General features: G+C 31.6%; 1 protein-coding gene across 14 annotated transcripts in view; it reads right to left on the bottom strand.

Moving 5' to 3' along the window:
- LOC139503756 (collagen alpha-1(I) chain-like) overlaps positions 1-22,645 on the bottom strand; it is a 137,030-nt gene that overhangs the window by 6,320 nt on the left and 108,065 nt on the right. For 5 of the 14 annotated variants that reach the window (XM_071293619.1, XM_071293622.1, XM_071293610.1 and 2 more), the window contains 18 exons: positions 21,650-21,712; positions 20,111-20,314; positions 19,394-19,570; positions 18,452-18,568; positions 17,687-17,860; positions 14,323-14,466; positions 13,783-13,932; positions 13,001-13,117; positions 12,366-12,518; positions 11,780-11,840; positions 10,703-10,737; positions 9,863-10,000; positions 8,207-8,338; positions 6,749-6,763; positions 4,980-5,021; positions 3,905-3,922; positions 1,123-1,188; positions 185-382 (listed from right to left, as the gene is read on the bottom strand). In XM_071293619.1, coding sequence (XP_071149720.1) covers positions 185-382; positions 1,123-1,188; positions 3,905-3,922; positions 4,980-5,021; positions 6,749-6,763; positions 8,207-8,338; positions 9,863-10,000; positions 10,703-10,737; positions 11,780-11,840; positions 12,366-12,518; positions 13,001-13,117; positions 13,783-13,932; positions 14,323-14,466; positions 17,687-17,860; positions 18,452-18,568; positions 19,394-19,570; positions 20,111-20,314; positions 21,650-21,712 — 2,004 coding nt within the window. The remainder of the gene's footprint in view (positions 1-184; positions 383-1,122; positions 1,189-3,904; positions 3,923-4,979; positions 5,022-6,748; positions 6,764-8,206; positions 8,339-9,862; positions 10,001-10,702; positions 10,738-11,779; positions 11,841-12,365; positions 12,519-13,000; positions 13,118-13,782; positions 13,933-14,322; positions 14,467-17,686; positions 17,861-18,451; positions 18,569-19,393; positions 19,571-20,110; positions 20,315-21,649; positions 21,713-22,645) is intronic. The other 9 variants (XM_071293621.1, XM_071293625.1, XM_071293618.1 and 6 more) reach the window with 3 other exon arrangements.

Genomic DNA, 22,645 nt, shown 5'->3' on the forward strand with positions numbered 1-22,645 from the left:
AAATTGAAATGACTTTTACAGAAATCCTGTAAAATTGTCAAAAATGGACGCAAATGAAGAAAAATGGTGTATTGTATACAAGCTGTTTCACTGTCTAATCATTAAATTCCCTTAGTCTTTCTGACCTTGTGAGGGCTTTATGGCCATTCAAGGTCGTATAAAACCCACATTGCCATAAACTTACCTTCATATTGACGATCGGTACAGACTTGTCAATATCGTAGTAAACAATAGATGTCAAGTCTTGTGTTTTTGTAGATAAGAAAGCACGATAAGTTCCCTTCTTTCCTGCATTCTTGGCCTGTTTGTAACATTTGGCATCTGCACCCCGGATTCCACCCATCCTTCCAGATAAAGGTGCGTTCAGGGCAAAAATATATAACTGAAAAAAATAATATATAATTACTCTTTTTTTTTCATAGGGTGAATTTTCCTTAATTTTTATTCACCTTGCACTCACTATTGTAATATACTTTGTTCAATATATATAACATGTATTCCTTCTTCAGCCTGTTTTCTTTTTTCTTTTTTCAAAATTTCTTTTTTTATAGGGTGATTTTTTTATTTTTTTTTATCCTTCACTCACTTCATATATTGCTTTGTGCTTAGAACATGGATGTATTCTTTCTTCATTTTCTTGAGCCCCGCTTTTTTTTCTTTTTTAACACAACATAAATGAAATTTGTTCTTGAAGGAATGAATGTCAGTCCTAGATTTATTTACTTATTCAATATGTATTTTTATGTTTGGTTGGTGAAAAATAAATTTGGGATGTTTTTTTGGTTATCAAAATGATCAATATCAAATGAAGAGGGTTGACTGACTTTTTTAAAAACTCCAATGAGCATGCATGCGCAGCTCCTCATGGTTTTTTTTTTTTATATGATTACTTGGTCGTTTTTAAAGACTACATATTTCAGGATTATATGATAATCTAGAACTGCATCTTTTATTTTTTGATGATCTTGTTTAAAATTAAAATAACGGTTATTTGATTATATTGGCAAAATGTGTGATTATGTGACTACATGGACACCCCCATGAGGGACCTCACCGGTTCAGCTTCTGCACATGTTTAGGTTTATGAGAAAGCAACCCACCAAGACAAAGATATGTACTTACTCTTGGCTGGTCACTTTGCATTTCACCTTCTGGCAGAACTATGATATTAGATGCTTCTTCTGTTGGCTGTAATACACAAATATTATATCTCATTACAATGCATTTAAAAACACAATTGAAAGTATAATTACAATGTATTTAAATACACCATTGAAAGATTATTATCGATTTTTGTTTCAGTTTGTCACAAACATGTTACACATCAACAGTTGCCAATTATTTATTTGTTTTTCAAATAAGCTTGAACCAGTCCCAATTGTCTGAAATATTGAATGTTATGCTTGAAGTAATAAACCTTAAAGAATGTTTTATCAACTAATGAAACTATGACTTTATCAATAAACAAAACATCTCAAACAATAAATATTACAGATCACAAAGTTCACAATATTTATATATTAAATTTATCAAAATTTGAACAATGTCAAGGCCTAATAAAAAGAAAGATTAACTACAAGAATCAAGACAGTATTCTAGAACTCTACATTTCTTGCCCTTTTTAGGAAATGATGCAAAGAAAAGTCAGTAAGGTCTTAAAACAAGAGAAAAGAAAGACTGTTTTAACAGGTCATCATTGATATCTTGAGACCAGAAAAAGTCATGAAGACAAAGATACTTCAGAATATATAAACTTTACTGACAGTTTGTAAGGGACGATATCAAAAGATCGATGTAGGATTAAAAACTTAAATCAAATAGTTGGTTAGGGGGGGGGTCAACATTGCTGCAAGTTTTGTTAATCTAAAATCGATTTTACATATATTCCTATTGGTCAATCAATTTTTCCAAAATTAAGTTAAGAGGGGGGGGGGGGGGGGGGGGGGGGGTGGGTCAGTGAATCAGTGAAAAAACTATGTGAATTAAGTTTTTTGTCCTTCATTGAACTTTTGATGTCGTCCCTAAGGGTGTGATTTTACAAATCATTTAAAAATCCCTTTTGTAATAAATACAGGCAACAGATGTATACCTGGGTTCAAAAGTCATGAATCGATTTAGAAACAATTGAACAACAGGAACACTTAAGTGCAACAAAAACAAACACCAACATACATAGAAACTAACTATTTGATAACATTTTAATGACTTGGTACAGGACATTTTAAGACACAATGGTGAGTTTAACCTGGTTTGAGGGTAAAACAACTTGAAATCCTTTTAATTGACCTTTTTAAATTACAATTCAATTATTGTTCAACAAACAGATAGATATTAAAACATCTAAGTGGTAATCTTTTATCCAGATTCTGGACAAAAACTTTTTTTTTAAGTGATAGGAATAAGAATTCTGCTGAAAATCAAGTTTAGGCCTCACTTGATTTTGAGATGAAGAACAGCAATAAAATACAGTGCCTTCGATTTTTGTTAAGTGTGTGAATAACTTTCAAAACTCTGTGTTTATCATGGCAGACATATTGAATTGGTGGAAGAAACCAGTCACTAAAGAGAACCATGAATCATCCAACAGGAAAACTTGCAAACCTAGTCCATTAAGGTGGTACCCACAACCTTCACGAAAATTAATTTGGATCGTTTAATTTTCATAAAATTTTGACAAATGTATAAAAATTTCAAAAAAATTGAACCAACCATTTAATCAGAAAAATTACACTGGTTATATAGTAGTTTGACAAAAACTTATTTTGATCATTGAGAAGTTTAATATTCCCTTAACAACACAATGTCATTAAAACGTTCTGCTGATTTTACAGAGTTGTCTCCCTGTAGTGTTAGGTACCACCTTAAGATCAGAGTCAAATGCAAATTGTCAAGAGCAAGATTTTTAAGGGGACCATACCTGATGAAGTACATGTATTATGAATAAGAGTCGTCCAGTCTATGCTTGGTGGAAAATAACAAATACTTATTCTTAAGCATTGAGGTTGACTCAACCAACGAAAGAACCTATAAAGGTGGGCAAGCAGCCACAAAAACACAAAATGGTGTAAGTTTTCCGCTTAATGAACAATAGAGAAAAAACAATAATTTCATGATTTATTTGCCTAACCTCCAGTAGCAAATATTTCAAGCATTTTGAAGTACAAATTCAAGAGAATAAAATGTGGCTGAATACAGTATAAAAGCTGCAAAGCAAAATTTATGATACAATGAATGGTTGAATGATTAAAAAAACCTTTTTCAGTTACATATTTAAACTAGCTATTAAAATTATTCTCAAGCAAGTGAGAATTTTTATTTAAAAAAAAATCATACTCTGTGAGTGAATTTTAATGATAAAGCTGGGCATTTTAAGCTCCAAACCAGTAAAACTAAGCAATACAGAAAAGCTGCCATGTAAAACCTAGATAATAATGAAGATAAAAATCAAACATTACAAAAGTTTTCTCAGTTCCAAAACTGTATCTGTTTTAAGATATAAGAATCACTTCTTTCAACTTATCGTCCCTTTTTACTCCTCTGAAAGTCGAATGAATTTTTTTTTTTCTTTAATATTTTAGTCTGATTTAATATTAAAAATTGTTAAAAGTATTTCATTTCTTTTCTAATTTTAAAAATTATATTAAAATTTCATTTGTAAATAATAAAAATAAAATTTCTCCACAATTAACTTAAAAAAATAAATTATAATTAAATTATCTCCATGAGTAAACAGATATTTCCTTTTCCACAAACAAATATGACTGAGGATGTTGCCAACAGCAAAATAAAACTAAAGTTGTCTCCCCTTTTTAGATTTGGCAGCTTTTCTATCAAAGATGTTGCATTAGTGAATTCAGCAGAATTTATAAAAATGTGATCTTTTATAAAAGCAAGTAAAAGTTACCAAGGGTCTCACACCAGCCTAAAAATCAAATAAAACACATTAACTTTTCTATGCTTTTAAGTCTACTACTGTATAGCATGTAATTTTCGCAGGGTGTAAATTTTCATTTATTTTCACGGATAGAACATAATCGCCAAAACAAATTCCGCCAATTTAAAAGTGCACATGCAGAGGTGTTGATAAAAGCTTTGAATCCGCCAAAATATTTCGAAAACCTTATTCAATGAAGATCGTGAAATTTTACACCTGCGAAAATAACCCCTCTATACGGTATACAGCATCACTGATTCGTTCCTTCCTTTTTCAGATTTTCCAAAAGGTAAAATTTTGGACAAATTCTGTTTGAACATTGAGTTTGACCATATTTATTGAAAAGTTTATTTAATCACAAATTAAAACTTTTTTTCCAATATGTTGGAAAATCTGAACTTTTTTTCACATTTCAGAAGGAAGTTCATTTTACAGTTTCCAGTTAAAAACATTGAAAACTTAACTTTTATACAAAGAAAACAAAATTTTCTCAAGTGAAAGAAGGCAATCCAAAGAACTTCATACAACAAGCACATATGTGTGTGCTTTTTGATTGATATTTGGTTTGTATAAATTTTAAGATTAAGGTGGTACCCAACACTTTCACTAAAATTAATTTGGCTCGTTTAATATTCATAAAATTTTGTCAAAGTATTTACTTTGACACTTTAACAAAAAATTAAAAATTAAAATTTTTTTGAACCAACTGTTTTGTCAGAAAAATTACACTGGTTATATAGCAAATTGACAAACACCAATTTTGATCATTGAGAAGCTTAACATTCTCTTTACAACACAATGTAATTAAAACGTTTAGCTGACTTTACAGAGTTATCTCCCTGTAGTGTTAGGTACAACCTTAAAATAATAATATGTATCTACTCCAATCACACTATCAAGCAAAAACTTCATTTGACTAAAATTTAACTAACAAAACTCGTCAATTCAAACTTGATATATATGGGAATCAAAACTAACACTGATTATGATTGGTGAATATTTAACTAAATTCAACCAATCAGAAAACTTGTTATATAATACTTACAGCAGGAGTAGTTATAGGAGGCAATGGCACTGTTTCACCAAGCTGGAAGACAAAAAATAAGAATTATAAGTAATTTCAAAATTTTATAAATTTCGGCTTTTAATATCAGTAGCTTGTTTGTTATTTGAAATAGTGTGCACATCTCTAAAAATCATACTACATTATTTGAATAAACTTTTTTGTGTGTTTTTATGTAATATAGATCTATTTGCTTTCTATAAAGAGTTGATTCAAGATAAGAGAGTAAATTTCCTGTAGGAATGAAAAAAAAAAGAAAAAAGGACATGCAAAAATAATTAAATTGTCAGGATTTCAACTTATTTTTTTTTAATTGGGAGAACAACTAAGAAAAGTTTTCACAAGAGATATTTGCAATAAAACTATTTTATGCATTTTCTTTATTATTTTACCTGATTTAGTAGACCTTAAACTAAAGAAAAGATTTGTCTACATGTAAAAATTTCCAAATTAAAGAAATACTCAGAATCGACTACAAGATCTTGAAAATTTACACCTTTGAAGAGTTTCCTAGAGGATGGAAGAAAGAATAAGAAAATAAGAAATGATCTAATAGTCAATAAAAATAGACAAAAGTGTTAGTATGTCCATTCGTGTATTAATCAGCCTTCAAAATGTGCAGGGTTAGGTAACATATCATTCAAGCAAAGCCAATACTATCATAATATCACAATGGCAGAATTTAGAAAAAAAACACTATTTGAATAAGTTCAAAATCTAGAAGTAGAATTATTCCTATATAAAGATTTTTTTGGCAAAAATACTCTCTCTCGGATAAATATTAACAACAATCAATTCAATTTTTAAAAATATTAGTCATTCTTTAGTTTTGACTTAACTTCTTTCAAATAGTTTTTTTTAAATTGCCTTTGTGATTTGATGATAAAATATGCTCAAATGAAAAGTTCATACAAGTTATGCAAATCAAAGCTCATTATCAAACAGGGTTTATTGACTAATATCGTCTTCTTAGTTTTCTAAATAATAAAAAAAAACAAGATACAGATCGCAATAATTGAAACAATGATTCTACTAAAACAAGTACACCAGCATAGGATTTAAATTGTGTAATTGTATTTTTATGGAAAGTTCAGAATAAAAATTTAATCAACTAGTTAAATTGGTATTATTTAATTTAAACCTGGAGACTTTGTTGAAAACAACAAAACTTTTATTAATGATATAATTTAACCAGTAACTTGGTATAACTTTATTACTCTTTAAAATGTACAAAAAATTAACATGATTAAAAATTTGGTATAATGTACATATTTGAGGAGGTGGAATATAATTTTACACATATTACTTACATTCCCATGTATACAACATATATATGTGAATACACAAAAAATGATACTTTTATTGATGGTAATGATAACAATATCAAAATGGAAGCAAAAATCAACATTTATTTTGAAGTTCCTTAGATTTTTCAGCTTAGGGATATCAATTGAACCATGTCTGAAAGATTGAAAAATATAGAAAAAATAAAAGTAAATCACTTAGAAAAGTAAAGAAAGGATTGAAAAAAAAAAAAAAAAAAAAATCCCCCCTCTATTGTTCATGTGGCAATTCAAAGTTGTAGTTTTCATCTCAGACATGACTCCTTTAAAGCAATGATAATAATAAAGGATTGGAAATGAAAAGTAAGCCAAACAATGAAAAAAATAGAAGCTAAAACGTGGCCATTGTTTTATACACAAGCAAATGCAAAACTCTTGTAGTCTAACACCGTCTGTGTGGTCACTCACCTTTATAAATTTTGTCTACAATTTCAAAGTCACGAAAAAATGAAGTTTATCAATAAAAACGTTTTTTAATATATTGAATTTGAAAACTGGATCGATCATTGACTGGTCACACATCGAAACATCTACAATATATTTTTTTCCTCTTGTTAACCCATAAATGTTCTCTATTATAACATTTTGCTAAAAAAATATTCGTAGTCCCCTGCCACCCCCCCCCCCCCCCAAACCAATCCACCCCTGTACCTACAAAACTAACCATTATTGTTGATTATTGCATCTATATGTGTTTGTAAAGTTTATTAATATGCAAGGCAGTGCTTATCAACTACTCAAATTGTCAACACAATCTAAAGTTTAATATGACTTCTAGAAAAGTTGCCTAAACTAAATTGTCTTCTAGAAAATTGCCTAGAATAAACATGTCTTACACAAACTGTCTAAAAACAAGATAGAATTTTCTGCAGGCTTCTATTCCAATTATGACACGAAGTTGCTATTTTCTTACAATTTATTAATGTTAGCATAGGCATACTGTACACCACTTATTAAAAGCTACCGCTGTAATTTTATAGAATTGAATTTGTCTATCTCACTTGAATTTAAAAAAAAAAAAAAACTATCAAATATTTCTTTTAATATGTTAGACAACAATTGTGCTTTGTTAAATTCAAGAAATATATTATATATCTACAAAGAGACCTATATATCAAATGTTTATATTTTAAATACAAGAAAGTGAGAAAAATCTGATCCAGTAATACATTGTTTCTTGATTTTTACTCTGAAGAGAGAGCTATCCAAAGGTTTCTAAAATGCATCTGAATCTAAGATATAGCAAACTAACTTATATTCTGGAATAGTTTTTAATAATAAGTCATTTCTTACAAACTGTTCAGCTATTTATTTTAGTTATCTTTAATTTTTGCATTCAAAAAATGGAAGACTCATGTTTGAAATATTCCTGAATTCTTCATATTAATTTTAAACTTGCAAAAAAATAACAACTTTAAGAGCAAAGTACACATTGAAATATTTTCGCTGTAATTTGTACTGGATCAGATTGTGTGTGAATCATGACATGTCTATGTTAGATATAACATAATGCATCTCATTAAAGAATAATTCAATAAATATACAAACAAAATGCCTACATGTATATTTTGTTATCATTTGTAATATGCTGGGCAAAAAGACTGAATACATAGAAACTTTGCACTCATCTCGACACATGACACTTACATGTACAAATACACACACGTTTTTGCATATTATCTAAAATTCCACACACTGATTTTTGCATTTTATCTAAAATTCCACACAAACATTTTTTCATATCTAAATTTTTACACACATATTTTTGCTCACACAAATCAACTTTTAAACAACAATATTACAGCATAAACCATACATGTGCTAAATTTTGACCCACCCAGTCTTTCAGGAAATATTCAGCCTTACCTCTATAACACGGAAACCTTTGTTGACACGTAGATAAACTGTCTCTTCTTCTATCAGATAACACATGGTTCCGACTGGAAGGTTTCTAGCCACTGACATCAACTCATTGTAATTCCTGTAGGTCACAGCACCCTATTTATATTAAAGATCAATTTAATCCATGTCATTAAAATGCAATAAATTTGAAACACATTGATTGCAACATATGAAAATTGCAGGAAAACTTTGTGCCATCTGCAACAACAGAAATGTACGACATTAATCAAAACTTATAAAAATGTATTACATTTGTCATTTCAGGGCCTTTTTAACTGAGTATGCCATGTGGGTTTTGCTCATTGTTGAAGGCTAAACAGTGAGATATAGTTGTTAACTTCTGTGTCATTTGGTCTGTTGTGAAGAGTTGTCTCATTGGCAACCACACCACATCTCCTTATCTTTATGTAAAGTGTACTGCATCTTTTGCGGCTTGAGGACAAGTTGTAATTTTTTGTTTATTTTTGATATCTTTCTTTTTGACTAAGTCTGCTTGGAGAAACCTATAGAAAACTAATACATGTACGTCATTTAACATTTAAATTTGTGTTTTTGATTTAATTAACCATTGATATCCACAAAAACTGGTACCCCCTAAATTGTAATGAATCTACAGTATAACTGCATCTCCTTTCACTTATATCTCTTAAAATAATTTAGAATATTTCTGGGGGGAAAAAATCCCTAAACAAGAGGCTGTCACAACGACAGCAAACCGGATTTATTTACATTTATTTGTGTCCTGGCAATATCACAAGAACCATTACTGATGAATGGTGAAAGTGAAAATCATCAATATCAAATTTGACCTCCATTTTGTCATCAGTATCAACATTTTGAAATAATAATATTTGAAAAGCTTAGATTGAATGGTTCATGAGTCAATGCAACAACGTGAATGGAAACGCCATTTTACAATCTTTCAAGAACCATAACTCCTGAACAGTAAAAGTCAAAATCGTCATTATGGAACTTGACCTCTATTTTGTCATCAGTAACAACATATTAAAATTTCAAAAGCTTTGGTGGAATGGTTCATGAGAAAATGCATGGACACGACGGGAAACACCATTTTTCAATCTTTCAAGAACCATAACTCATGAACGGTAAAAGTCAAAATCGTCATTATTGAACTTGACCTCCATTCTGTCATCAGTAACAACATATTAAAATTTGGGAAGCTTTAGTAGAACAGTTCATGAGTAAATGCACGGACACGACTGAAAACTCCATTTTTCAATCTTTCAAGAACCATAACTCCTGAACGGTAAAAGTCAAAATCGCCATTATTTAACTTGACCTCCATATAGTTGTCAGTAATAACATATTAAAATTTTAAAAGCTTTGGTTGACCGGTTAATGAGTTAATGCACGGACAACATTTGATTGCCACCTTTCAAGAACCATAACTCCTGAACGGTAAAAGTCAAAATCGCCATTATTGAACTTGACCTTCGTATAGTTGTCAGTAATAACATATTAAAATTTAAAAAGCTTTGGTTGAACGGTTCATGAGTTAATGCACGGACAACATTTGATTGCCGCCCGCCCACCCGCCCGCCGTACATCCCCAAATCAATAACCGACATTTTTGTCACAAAAATCCGGTTAAAAACTTACGCCTCCTCCACCTCCTCCTCCATTTGTACCAACACCTGAGGGTCCAGGTGGACCAGGAGGTCCTGGTGGTCCTCTGATGACTTCTCCCGTTCCAGCCTTTCCTGCGGGACCTGGTGGGCCTTGGAATCCAGGTAATCCCTATAAAATTGAAACATGCTTATATTTTAAGTGTAGATATACATAATTATGTACCTTATAGATTGTTGAGTTCAGTTTGTTGATTCTAATGACTTTCAGGTGTACAAATTCGCCACTTTAGAATCTAAAGGACTATGGGTAATTGCATTGTTCTTACACCAAAATGAAATTATGTTACTTCATTGGTTTTCTATAGAGCCTTTTTTGGAATTGTTCGTCTTTTCCTGGTCCTTTGTTTTTATCCATGACATTGTCAATTTAGCTTTAACTTACCAGTTTTGGATGCCCCCTCAGTTAATCTTCTATCTATTCTTTTTAATGTTGGACTGCTGGTGAATTTAACATGCCAATGTGTGAGCTCTCCGTTTTTGTAGGGTTCGTGTTGCTCAGTCTTTAGTTTTCTATATTGCGTTCTGTGGAATATTGTTTGTCTATTGGTCTTTTTCTTTTTAAGTCGTTGCGTTTTCTGTTTATTTTACACATATGAGTTTGAATGTCCATCTGGTAGCTTTCGCCCCTCTCTTAGTATGTATGTTTATACACAGTATTTAACTAGTAAGACAATAAAGCTTAAAATCAAATGATTAGATAACAGTCCAATTGTTACATACAGTGTACAAGCAAAATTTAAAATGCTATTCATTGCAGTAAGCAAGAATTTGATTCTTTTGAACAGGTCCTTATTTATAGTCTGATACTTACATTTCTGCCAGGTTCTCCTTGCTCTCCCCTTTGACCTGAAAAACAGTTTCCATAATAAATCAACTATTGACAGTCAACTACTCTATATTTTACAAACACTGTTGTTTATAAAAAAAAATAAATGGGGAATGTGTCCATGGAAGACACAAATGATGCCCCCGCTTACATATGACTTCATAAAGGGACATAACTCAAGAACAATAAAAGTGAAGCTACCCAAATTTGAACTTGATCTGTTTAGTGTTAAAAAGCATTGTATTTAAGCTTCATAACATTTGTTTGAGACAAACTTAAGTTAGAACACAGAAACAAATATTCACAATTTTTCCATTTGTAATAGGGCATAACTCTAGGAATGTAAAAGTGAAGCTATCAAAATTCACACTTGAATTGTGGTTTGTTGTAATAAGCATTGTATATAAGATTCCTTACATTTGGTTTGGTAGTAAACGGAAACAAAAAATTCAGCCATTTTTCATTTGTAAAGGGACATTACTCTAGAAAAGTAAAAGTTCAAACTTGATCTGTGTTTTGTGGTTTTAAGCATAGTGTTCAAGTTTCAAAACATTTGGTTGAGAAAAACTAAAGTTAGAGAATAACAAGAATGTGTCCCCAGTACACGGATGCCCCACTCACACTATCATTTTCTATGTTCAGTGGACGTGAAATTGGGGTCAAAACTCTTATTTGGCATTAAAATTAGAAAGACCATATCATAAGGAACATGTGTACTAAGTTTCAAGTTGATTGGACTTCAACTTCATCAAAATCTACCTTGACAAAAACTTTAACCTGAATCTGGATGAACGGACGCACAGACGAACGAACAGACAGACGGACCAACAGACGTACAGACCAGAAAACATAATGCCCCTCTACTATCATAGGTGGGGCATAAAAACCTCACATCTAGATGTACCGACGTACAAAGGTTGTGTATTGCCCCCTCCACTATGGCGCTGACATTAACAAAATTATCCTATATACAATTTTAGGTCAATGTCAGAACATTTTCCATTAAGGCAATATTTTCAGATAATAATACACATAATATTTTACGTTGAATAAGTTACCTACCTTGAGCCCCAATACCAGGTGTGCCAGGTATTCCAGGTAAACCTCTTTCTCCAAGATCTCCCTGAAATATAATACTATCATTTTAAATAGGTCTTTTTTTTATAACTTTTTTTTCAAGATTTCTTGTAAGAGAAAAATCAAAAGGTAGAAATGGATCTAAAGATATGAACAAATTCTTGTCCAACCTTGACCTTGAAGAAAGTTAACCTGATGATTTAACAGGATATGGAAATACAAAAATGCTTGTAGACCTTAACAACTCAATTTTCTGATTTAATTGGTAGCGATAAAGAAAACATTCAAACTGATAAAAAATATTCTGTGTCTAATTTCTCCTTTTTACTTCCTTTTCGGGTAGATAATACTTCAGCCAATGAAATGTCAGCTTTTAAGTTTTTGAAGGTGTGTATCCATTTGACAAGACCATAGGTCTTTAAAAAATAAAGTAAAATATAGTGATGTCAGATCCTTGCTAGCAAAGCTTGGACAAAGGATCTGTTTTTTTAATCCAATTGGGAATATTTTTACATCTATGTAAGTAAAGTAGTATCTTCCCTATAATATACTATGTAAATAAAGACCTTACCTTAGCTCCTTTCAGAATTTCTCCACTTCCACTAAATCCTAATCCTGGTGGTCCGGCTGGACCTACACTTCCAGAATCTCCCTTGTATCCACGGAGACCATTAAATCCTGGACGTCCACGATCACCCTTTCTTCCTCTTAGTCCTCTATATCCCTGTAACCATGGTAACATTCAGTAATTTCTTTTGTTTAATCAGTTTCATATTTTAATTTCGTTTAGATGGTTACATATTTTTTCTTATTACATCACTTAGGAATGTTGAGAATTGTCAAGTTTACATGATTACCAATTCTGGACACGTCAGAAATTAAAACTTTATATTTATTTCTAAGATTGTATGTAAAGTCTGATTTTATTAGTCAGTGACATTGAAACTTAACAGTATTAAACTGCTTCATGATGTCATAACTATAAATTCTTACACAAGTAAAATAGTCTTGAATAAAATTTTAGATTTGATAATTTTCGTTGATTTTGTTGGTACAAGTGAACCACAAATTTAAATTTTCAATAAGTTATCAAAGCCACTACATCAAATATTCACAAAAATGCCAGATTCCCTCAATCCATGAGAATTAGAACCCACGAAAATTAATGAATCCATAATAAATATAACCACTGTAATCTAAACATACAGGCAGTCCTGTCATTCCTATGTCTCCTTTTGGACCTCTAAATCCTCTCGGTCCAACTGGTCCTTGTGGGCCTTCTGGTCCCATTGGTCCTGGTTCTCCAGTATCTCCCTTCTCTCCCTATGGTTAGTATAAAAAAACATAGATTATTTATGGTTGCAAAGGTCTGCCTTATTGTTATAAAGATTAAGGTGGTACCTAACACTACAGGGAGATAACTCTGTAAAATCAGCTAAACATTTTAATCATGTATTGTTAAGGAAATATTAAGCTGCTCAATGATCAAAATTAGTGTTTGTCAAACTTCTGTATAACTTATGAAATTTTTCTGATTAAGTGTAGGGTTCAAGTTTTTTTGAAATTTTTATATTTTTGTCAAAGGGTCAAAGTTAATATTTTGTAAAAATTTTATGAAAATTAAACGAGCCAAATTAATTCTAGTCAATGTGTTTGGTACCACCTTAAATCAAACAAAATCATAATCAAACACTGCAATGGATGCATCTTAAAATGAATCAGCACCATTTATTAAATAAAAAATAATATATTATTGTAATTTATCAAAAAAGATGTTTATGGAAGGAAAAGGGTCCAAATTACACCAAATAATAAATAAAGAAATATTTTTTGTTTAAAAAAACCTAGGATCATTCTAAACGAAGACTAACAGCTAGCTAGCACTGCTGTTTGCTTTCATGATTTAAATATATCCAATCGTTTTAATCTATATGTAAAAAAAATCCTAATTGAACTGTAAACAATATCTCACATACTGGTACCCTTACCTTTTCACCTACACCACCAGTTACACCAGGAGGCAGGGTACCAATTGGGCCAGGTAATCCACGTTCTCCTTTTTCTCCATTGACACCAGGTGGTCCAGATGGTCCTTCAGGGCCAGCTTCACCATCTTTGCCATCTTTACCATCAGATCCCTAAGATAAATTCAAGGGTTGTATTACCAGTCATATAACAAACCTTCTATTATCTCATTGTATGATCGATTGATATTTGGTATTTAATGCCACTTTTAGCTTTATTGACTATTTTGTGGCCAGTTCTTATTGGTGGAGGAATTGTGATTATTTGGATCAAGAAATGATGCATGCAAAATTTAAAACACTGGTTTTTATTTTTTGCGAAAACTATCCTGTCCCAAATTTTGCAATAACAAAAATATTTGCTTTATTGGAATAAAATCAACTTTAACTCAATAAACACTAGTACTGTGAAAGAGCTTTTTAACAGTCTAAATGCATTGACCAGATAATAAATATGAATCTGGTCGCAGAAATTATTCTATTGTAATTATTTTATTATCTTACTCTTAGTCCAACCAGACCCTCTTCCCCTCGTAGTCCTTGTATTCCAGGCAGACCAGGGGATCCAGGTTCCCCTGGAATTCCTGGGACACCATCAATACCTCGTGGTCCGGCAGGTCCTGTAGCTCCATCATCTCCTTTGTCTCCCTGGAAAGTACAGAATAGAAAATATATATATATATAGAATTATTTTTTTATACTGAATTTATTAGCAAGAATTTCAAGCGAGTCTGTTTTGGGGGAATTGAAATAAAATGAAGAAGTAAGTAAAATTAATTTTACATCTAGAAAACATTGTGATAGTTATTCTGGTGTATGAATAAAGTCATGTGCATTTAAGTGCTGTCCATGACACATTATTATTCTGACTTGAAGCCGATTATTCTTTGCTCTTACAACTTAATGCTGCATACTTAGCCGAAAAGCAGCAAAAACTAATTCTAAAGTCTTTGGTTTAACCATTAAGGGAGCAACCATTTAACTTCAAGAGGGGGTTATTATACATTTATTTCCCGTGTCTGAGGGAGATATGAAGATTTGTTCACCCAAGAATATTCATATTTTACGAGGGCTTGCCCAAGGGAAATATGATTTTTGGAGGATGAGCAAATCTTCTTATCTTCCCAGGCAAAGGGAAATGAATGTTTTATTCTACTGCTTATGCTTTGTTTACTATCAGTACATTAAATATTATTTTGCATACACTTTTTTTCCTTTTCCACTTGTTTTTACAAGTTAAACTAAACACGACATGCACATTAATAGACAGTACGGATCAAAAGTCAAGTTATTGGTCTTTTTGTTTTATCGTCTGAAATAAATTTGAACATAATAATGACTTTTGCTATCGTTATTTTTAGAAGATTAAGAAGTTCAAAACGTTATGTACATTAACCGCCCTTAACGTCACAATCCCGACAATTTACAGAGGGGAATATGATCCTCATGATGTCAAATGGAATGGTCTCAACCAATCAAAATCTGATGAAATTGTTAAATTTAACATACAGCTGGTATAATATTTTTTGTCTCAGTCAAAGCGTGAATATTATTTTTAGCTTTTCAATGCTATATCAATCAATTTTTTTTTTTAAATTCAACGCAATTAGGTATGGGGAAAATCTGGATTTGGAATATCATTTTGGTCATCTGCTTGACCACAATATTTTTCTTTGATCAAATTGGGGGTCAGAATATTTTTTAGGAAAAAATCATAACCCAAACTAGTATCTCAATTGTTTGTAAAACAATTGAAAGGTCTTTCCTGTAAAAGTGATGTTTTCGTAATGTACTTTGTATGACCTTTCGTTTGATATACGACAAGCATACCTTCTGAAACTTTTCGCTTTTTACACTTAATGACCTCATCCGCCTACATTTTTGAGATCGGAAGTATGATATATGTAACACATGAATGAGCTTTCATTTGATATGCGACAACGCCATGTTCTAGAAAGTTTGATTTTTGCACTTAATAACCCCATCCAACTAGTTTTTGGAGGTCGGGAATTTGATATTTCAAATGTACACATCATGACCTTTCATTTGATATACAACAACCCTATCGTAAAAGAAAATTTATTTTTTGCACTTAATGACCCCATACAACCAATTTTTGGGGGACGTCAATTTTAAATTTGAAATGTATGCTTTATGTTCTTTCATTTGATATGCAACAAGCTTACCATCTGAGAAATTCGAAATTTTTGCACTAAATGACCCCACCCTTCCACCTGGGATGAAAAAGAGGTTTAAATTTTTCATTTTTAAGTAGATTTTATTGAGACCTTCAATTTGATATATCAGATGACCCAATTTGACAAAATGCCAAAAATGATGCAATATCAACGATATAAATAGAAGTTATGAAACTTACAAAGTCAATGCAAAACATGAAAATTTCAAAATGATTTTTTGGTGTTTTTTTCCATGGAATGTTTTTGGTATTTGGTCAAACATATAACTATGTTAACCTCTTCAATTTCTTAAACATTTTAAGTGGTAAGATGTTGTTGATTCAGAAATACATGCAGCGGCTCGCAAAATTTCAAACTGCATTATCTCTAAAACGACAATAGATATCTCAAATCTGTTAAATGGTAAATGATCTGCAGTTAAAGGACAACATTATAGAAAAAGCTTTGGGACAATTTCAAAGTTCACCAAGGTCACAATTAATCATCAAATATATGATGCAATACCAAACTTGAGAACCGTAAGTCGTTGAGACATGGGACTATCACCATTCAACTCAGGACCACTTGACCTTTCAAATATCACAAGGTCAAGGTCATAGTATAATGTGAAGGTCAAGGTGAAATTTCATCATGACCTGACATTGACCTCAAATTGACGGTCTTGAATTACTGATCATCTTTGCAGTTTATAGTAGGTTGCTAGTCACTCTCTGTGATAAATATTAGAGACCTCTGGTTAATTTCCCAATCAATCTATCATGAAGGGGAGATAAGTAATTTGGCTTTCATTAATAGTCTTTTTCAAAAATAATGAACGATTCTTTATATTGGTATGTAATCAATTTCAACATTTCAAATTTATGAAATTATATTCGTACATCAATATCTTTGATACACCAATAACAAAAACTGAAATATATTGAATTGCTACATTTTGTAATTATTCAAAATTAAATCAGAAACCTATTCTTAATTATAAAATAATGAACCTGTTAAAGAGAGACAATACTCGCATAACTTTTTTTCGAATCGGCACATAATACAAAGAAATGTCACTCTTGCATACAAACAGCACATCAATATAATTAATTAACTGTGCATTCGTGCTCCACCTTCAATGAAGATTCTAAATTATAAATATAACCAAAAGTTGTTAATCTAAAGGATAGTGAAGACTAATGAAAGCTAACCCACTGTAAACAATATTTCTTTGAAATTTTTTAAAACTTACTCAGAAAAATGCTCGAGCCACTTGACTTTCATTGCTCATAATTAACGTTTTTACACAATTTTTTAGTAAAATTATTTGCTTCTCGAAGTGTAAGGCGCAATATAAATCGTATGCTTGCATCATCTTACCCAAATACAGATTTAATTTTAAAAGTCCTGAACATCTAGACATTTGTTTGTTTATTTTTATCAATACCGGTTTGTAAGCAAATCACAAATACATGTTAACATCCGACTAAATACCTATATCCCCATATCGTCAGGTAAATATGCTACTTGGTATGGGGAAAATCTGGATTCAGAACATTATTTTGGTCATCAAATTGGGGATCAGAATATATTTTTTTAGGAAAAAACCATAACCCCTTACTTGAAGTTTAAATAAATGATAGTCCCCATAATTATGAAATAAATCCTTAGACATTCTATATATAATCTACCTTTACAGGTGGTCCTCTAACACCATCACCACCATCAATTTCTCCTGAACCACCATCTGTCTCAATAATTGTTTTACCGGGTGGCCCTGGGGGTCCGGCAGGTCCCTGGACACCAGGGGAACCAGTTGCTCCTGTTGGTCCTTGAATACTTTTGCCTGGTTCACCTGTGTCTCCCTGAAATCAGAAGAGAAAATTGTGTAAAAAAAAATGTAAACATGCAGATAACATAGTGGACAATTTTAGCAAGGAGATATATTTTTCACAATCAAGAACAAGAACAATGTAAAGTTTTAACCTTGCAAATATATCTATTGACCCTAGAAATTACAAAATTTAAAACTTTGCAAAAATAAACTACTTTACAGCATTTTATTATTAATGTTCCAAGGACATTGACACAACAAAATCCTTATGTACTACTCTTAGCATCTTTATTTGGCATATCTTTTTAATGTTGGTCGCAAACTGTAAGGTTTATAGGACAATAAAAAAAAATAAAAAAATATAAAGTATTTGATTTAATCAAATACCCAAGCGAGGATTGTGGGCAAGTTTGGTTCCATTAATTCACCTGGTAGCTTCAGAGGTAAATATTTTTGCAAAGTTACCAATATGTCAAGTGACAAGAATAGCTCACATGCCAGGTAGGCTTAAAAAAATAAATCAGGAAAATCAGCTCTGAAAATCCTTATCATAAAAAAGTCGAGATGTTGTTTGATTGCCAATGAGAATTACATCCACAAAAGTTAAAACAGAGTTACCTACCTTTGGTCCGTTCTGTCCATTCAGACCAGGGTCTCCCTGTCTGCCTGGTAGCCCTGGTTTTCCGGGGATTCCTGCTTCTCCAGGAGTGCCATGTATTCCGTCTTTACCAGAATCTCCCTACAAGTATAACTAGGTTTACAATTTGAAGCTCCAGGAGAAAATTTACTAGAATTAATTACTCAATACATTTACAAGTCAAATATATCAGCTCAAAAAATACATTATAGCTCAAAAGAAAATTGATTACATTAACAAGTTCAAGATTTGTTTTAAGACAATCATTTTTAGTTTCAAATTCCATGGAATAAAATGTTGATAGAATGTAATTAATTTACAAGATTTCAGATGGCTACAAAAAGTTTTCAATCAAAGATTTCTCAGGAAAACTGTGTTTAAATGGAATTAATCTCAAGTGTCTAAGAACACTTCTTGTTTGCCAAAAAATAATTTTAAATCTTAAATTCAAGCAGATATACCATAGAATGTTTTTTAATCATTTTTTGAATTCCATAACTCACTGTAATATTTTTAACCATTCCTATTTTTATTTATCAATTATGTAATTCATAAAGATTGTATGTGTCATTTTTTTTCTTTAAAAAGGGCGAAGATATGTTTCTCATGTGTCTAGCCAAGTCTGGTATATTGGGAGAGTTTTTTGTTTCCCATGTGTCTAGCCAAGTCTGGTATATTGGGAGAGTTTTTTGTTTCCCATGTGTCTAGCCAAGTCTGGTATATTGGGAGAGTTTTTTGTTTCCCATGTGTCTAGCCAAGTCTGGTATATTGGGAGAGTTTTTTGTTTCCCATGTGTCTAGCCAAGTCTGGTATATTGGGAGAGTTTTTTGTTTACCATGTGTCTAGCCAAGTCTGGTATATTGGGAGAGTTTTTTGTTTACCATGTGTCTAGCCAAGTCTGGTATATTGGGAGAGTTTTTTGTTTACCTTGGGTCCTGCAGGTCCTCTGATTCCAGGTTCTCCAATGGGCCCCTGTCTACCAATCTCACCAGGTATACCAGGTATACCTGCTGGACCCTGAATTCCCTGCTTTCCTGATGGTCCTTGTGGACCCTGTATACCGGGTAGACCGGGCTCACAACCACAATCTCCACCAGAGCCTTCCTACAAAACAAATCAAATTCACTGTAATTTAACATATAAGTATGACAATGCTAACTATAAAAGAAAATCCTATCTTATAACCTATATTGACAGTTGTCGAAAAATTTACTTTCCTCAATTCTAAATTTAAAACAAAGATTACCAGTACAAACCTACATGGTAAAATGGTTATTTTTCACATTGAGGAATTTTCTGGTCACAATTATACTTATTTACTAACAAAATCAAGAAGAAAAAGGGAGCAAAAAAATTAGGTTTAATTAGAGGCAATTATATATAATTTTCTATTCTTTGCCATTATCAAAAGCAGGCTATTCCTTTTTTCAGCTAAATCAACAAAATCTTGTCACTTTTTATAGTACATAATAAAGTACTATTCAATGAGTATGCATTACACTGACAAAATTGATTCCACAACACTTTAAATAAAAATACAAAATCTATCTTTTTTAAATGAAGGCAAATTCTAAAAGAACAAAAAAATCCACAGTGGGTTGACACAAAAATACCATAAACATTATAAATAATATGAGAACTTACAATATCAACAAGTCCAGTATCTCCTCTTCTTGGTCCATCATAACCTGATCCAGGAGGACCTGGTGGTCCAGGCAGACCCTGAGGTCCTACAGACCCATCATTTCCAGACAAACCCTGTATTCCCTGTGGACCAATAGGTCCAGACGCTCCAGGTTCTCCATTGATACCAGCTTGTCCTCTAGGTCCAGGTTCTCCAGAATCTCCCTGGATGGAAATAAATGTTTACATAATAGTCCTAAGAATGTTACCTTCCGAAATTAGTCTTATTACTGTAAATTCAGAAATTATAACGATGTTTTTATTACTGCGCAAAATGCGACGGGTTACAATAGCAATAATCAAAACTTGCATTTTGAATTTTTTTTCAATATCCCAAATTTTAATATCACATTTTAGTCTAAAATGACAAAATCGCAATTAAAATGCACACAATAATTTCTGAATTTACAGTATAAGGTTTGTACAAACATAAGCAACACAACAGGTGAAAGATATGGAGCTGGATCTGGCTACCCTTTCTGAGCACTTAGATAATCACCAGCTTTTTGTGGGGTTGTTGTAGCTTTAAGTCTTTAGTGTTCTATGTTGTTTTTTGCAGGTTTTGTGTGTTATTGTTTGTCGTTTTCTTTTTAAGGAGGTAGACCTAGGTTAAGGGAAATAACTCTTAAAATCATCAGTACGTTTGTGTCAACCATTTTCAAAAACATATTCTAAGCTTCTGGTGTAACACCACTAATTTGGGCCCGGCCAGAAAGCACATACCAGAAAGTAGAACATATTTAACACAAAATAGTTCCTACGCATGGACATAACTTTCATAATATTTAGAGTTATTTATTAATTTTGGTATCAAATGAAAGCTGCATGACTGGTGATCATTGTAGAACAATTTTTGACTGATAAATTTGAATAATAAAAAAATGGCATGAAATTTAAACAGGAGGGTACATTTTGCCTTTTTGTCAGATCGGAAGTACCTGTTTTGGTACATTCGAAGTTCCGGGAACCAGTTCTTTCTTATATGCAATGTAAGGTATGTTGATTTTTTCAGTACAGGACACCAGAAGGTGTTGCTTTGACATGCAATGATTGTCACTTTATTTGAACTTAAGATAAAAGAGCTGTGACCACTTGAAATTGAGGAATTTAACATAGAAAGCAATGGGGCCATTAATTAGTGGTGTACTTCCTTCTAGGTTACATAGATTATTTTTAATCTGTTTCAGGTAAATGCTTAAAAAACATTGATGAACTTGACTTTTACAAACGCTTAACTGATTTAATGAGTTATCTCCCTGAACCAAGGTCTACCCCCTTAAGCCACTTTTTTAGATTTCAGTACATGTGCCCCCATTTTTAATGAAATATGCAATCATTATCTTACATGTATGATTTTTTTCTCTCTTCTTTGTTTATTTGTTTCTTATGAGTTTGAATTTATATCTGGTCCTTCTGGTATCTTTCACCCCTCTTTCACTATACCTAGTTTCAATGAAATCTGCAATCATAATCTAACAAACAAACTATAAATTGACTTACTTTATCCCCTTTACCTCCTGAAGGTCCAACTGGTCCATCAAAACCTCTTGGTCCTTTTTCACCCTATAAAACATAAAAACAAATATTTTAGTAACTATTTAATTTGAACTACCCCTGGAACCTGTGAAATACCACTGATTGGTGTGCTTTATTATATAAAGGATAAATATGTTTTTAAAACATTGTTTTGAGACGTTTCGCATATAAAATAAAAAAATACCTATACAAATATTACATTTATCCCGGACTAATAATATATTTGACCTCATGTTTTTTTAACATTGAGACCTGTTAAATAGCAAAGGCGTTTATTTTTAAAGTCAGTGGTCATCCAGATTAAGCCTTTAGCAAGAAATTTCCTTTGTCATTTTGTTTTGTACATTTTGATTAAAAGAAAACATTCAGCATTTGACAAGTACTCTTGTTAAAGGCCATAATTAATGGCTAAGATTTAATTAAAAAAAAAATTAAAAAATTAAAAACAAAAAATAATATATCTGTAAGATTTAATTAAAAAAAAAAAAATATATCTTTAATCCTTAAATAAAAATTTCAAAGATATATCGAAGAAGCAAATCAAAATGTTTACACATAAAAATAAGACAAAAAGCAAAGAAGAAGATAAAAACTGAACCAAATATGTGTAAGCCATATTACCCTCAAAAGAGGGGTGTTCCTAACAGAGGAAGCTCATACGAAGAAAAGAAAGAAAAGAATTAAGCACCCATAAACCACTAAAAAAATGTTGCCCTTTACACAAAAACTTCAATACACATGTATTCCAGCTAAATAAATTATGTTATTCCTCAGCCCTAAGAAAGAAAAAATAACCCCTGGGAACAATACCTATGGTGTGCTGAAAACATCATTGCAATTCAGAAAAGTATGGTGCTGGGATCAGCTTTAAATTTTTAACCTTATAAAATATAATGGGGAAGCGCATGACCTAGTTTTAACTGGAAATATTTACCTCTACATTTAACACAGTGATATCCA

This window comes from Mytilus edulis, chromosome 14 (genome assembly GCF_963676685.1).
Source record: "Mytilus edulis chromosome 14, xbMytEdul2.2, whole genome shotgun sequence".
NCBI classification, from domain to species: domain Eukaryota; kingdom Metazoa; phylum Mollusca; class Bivalvia; order Mytilida; family Mytilidae; genus Mytilus; species Mytilus edulis.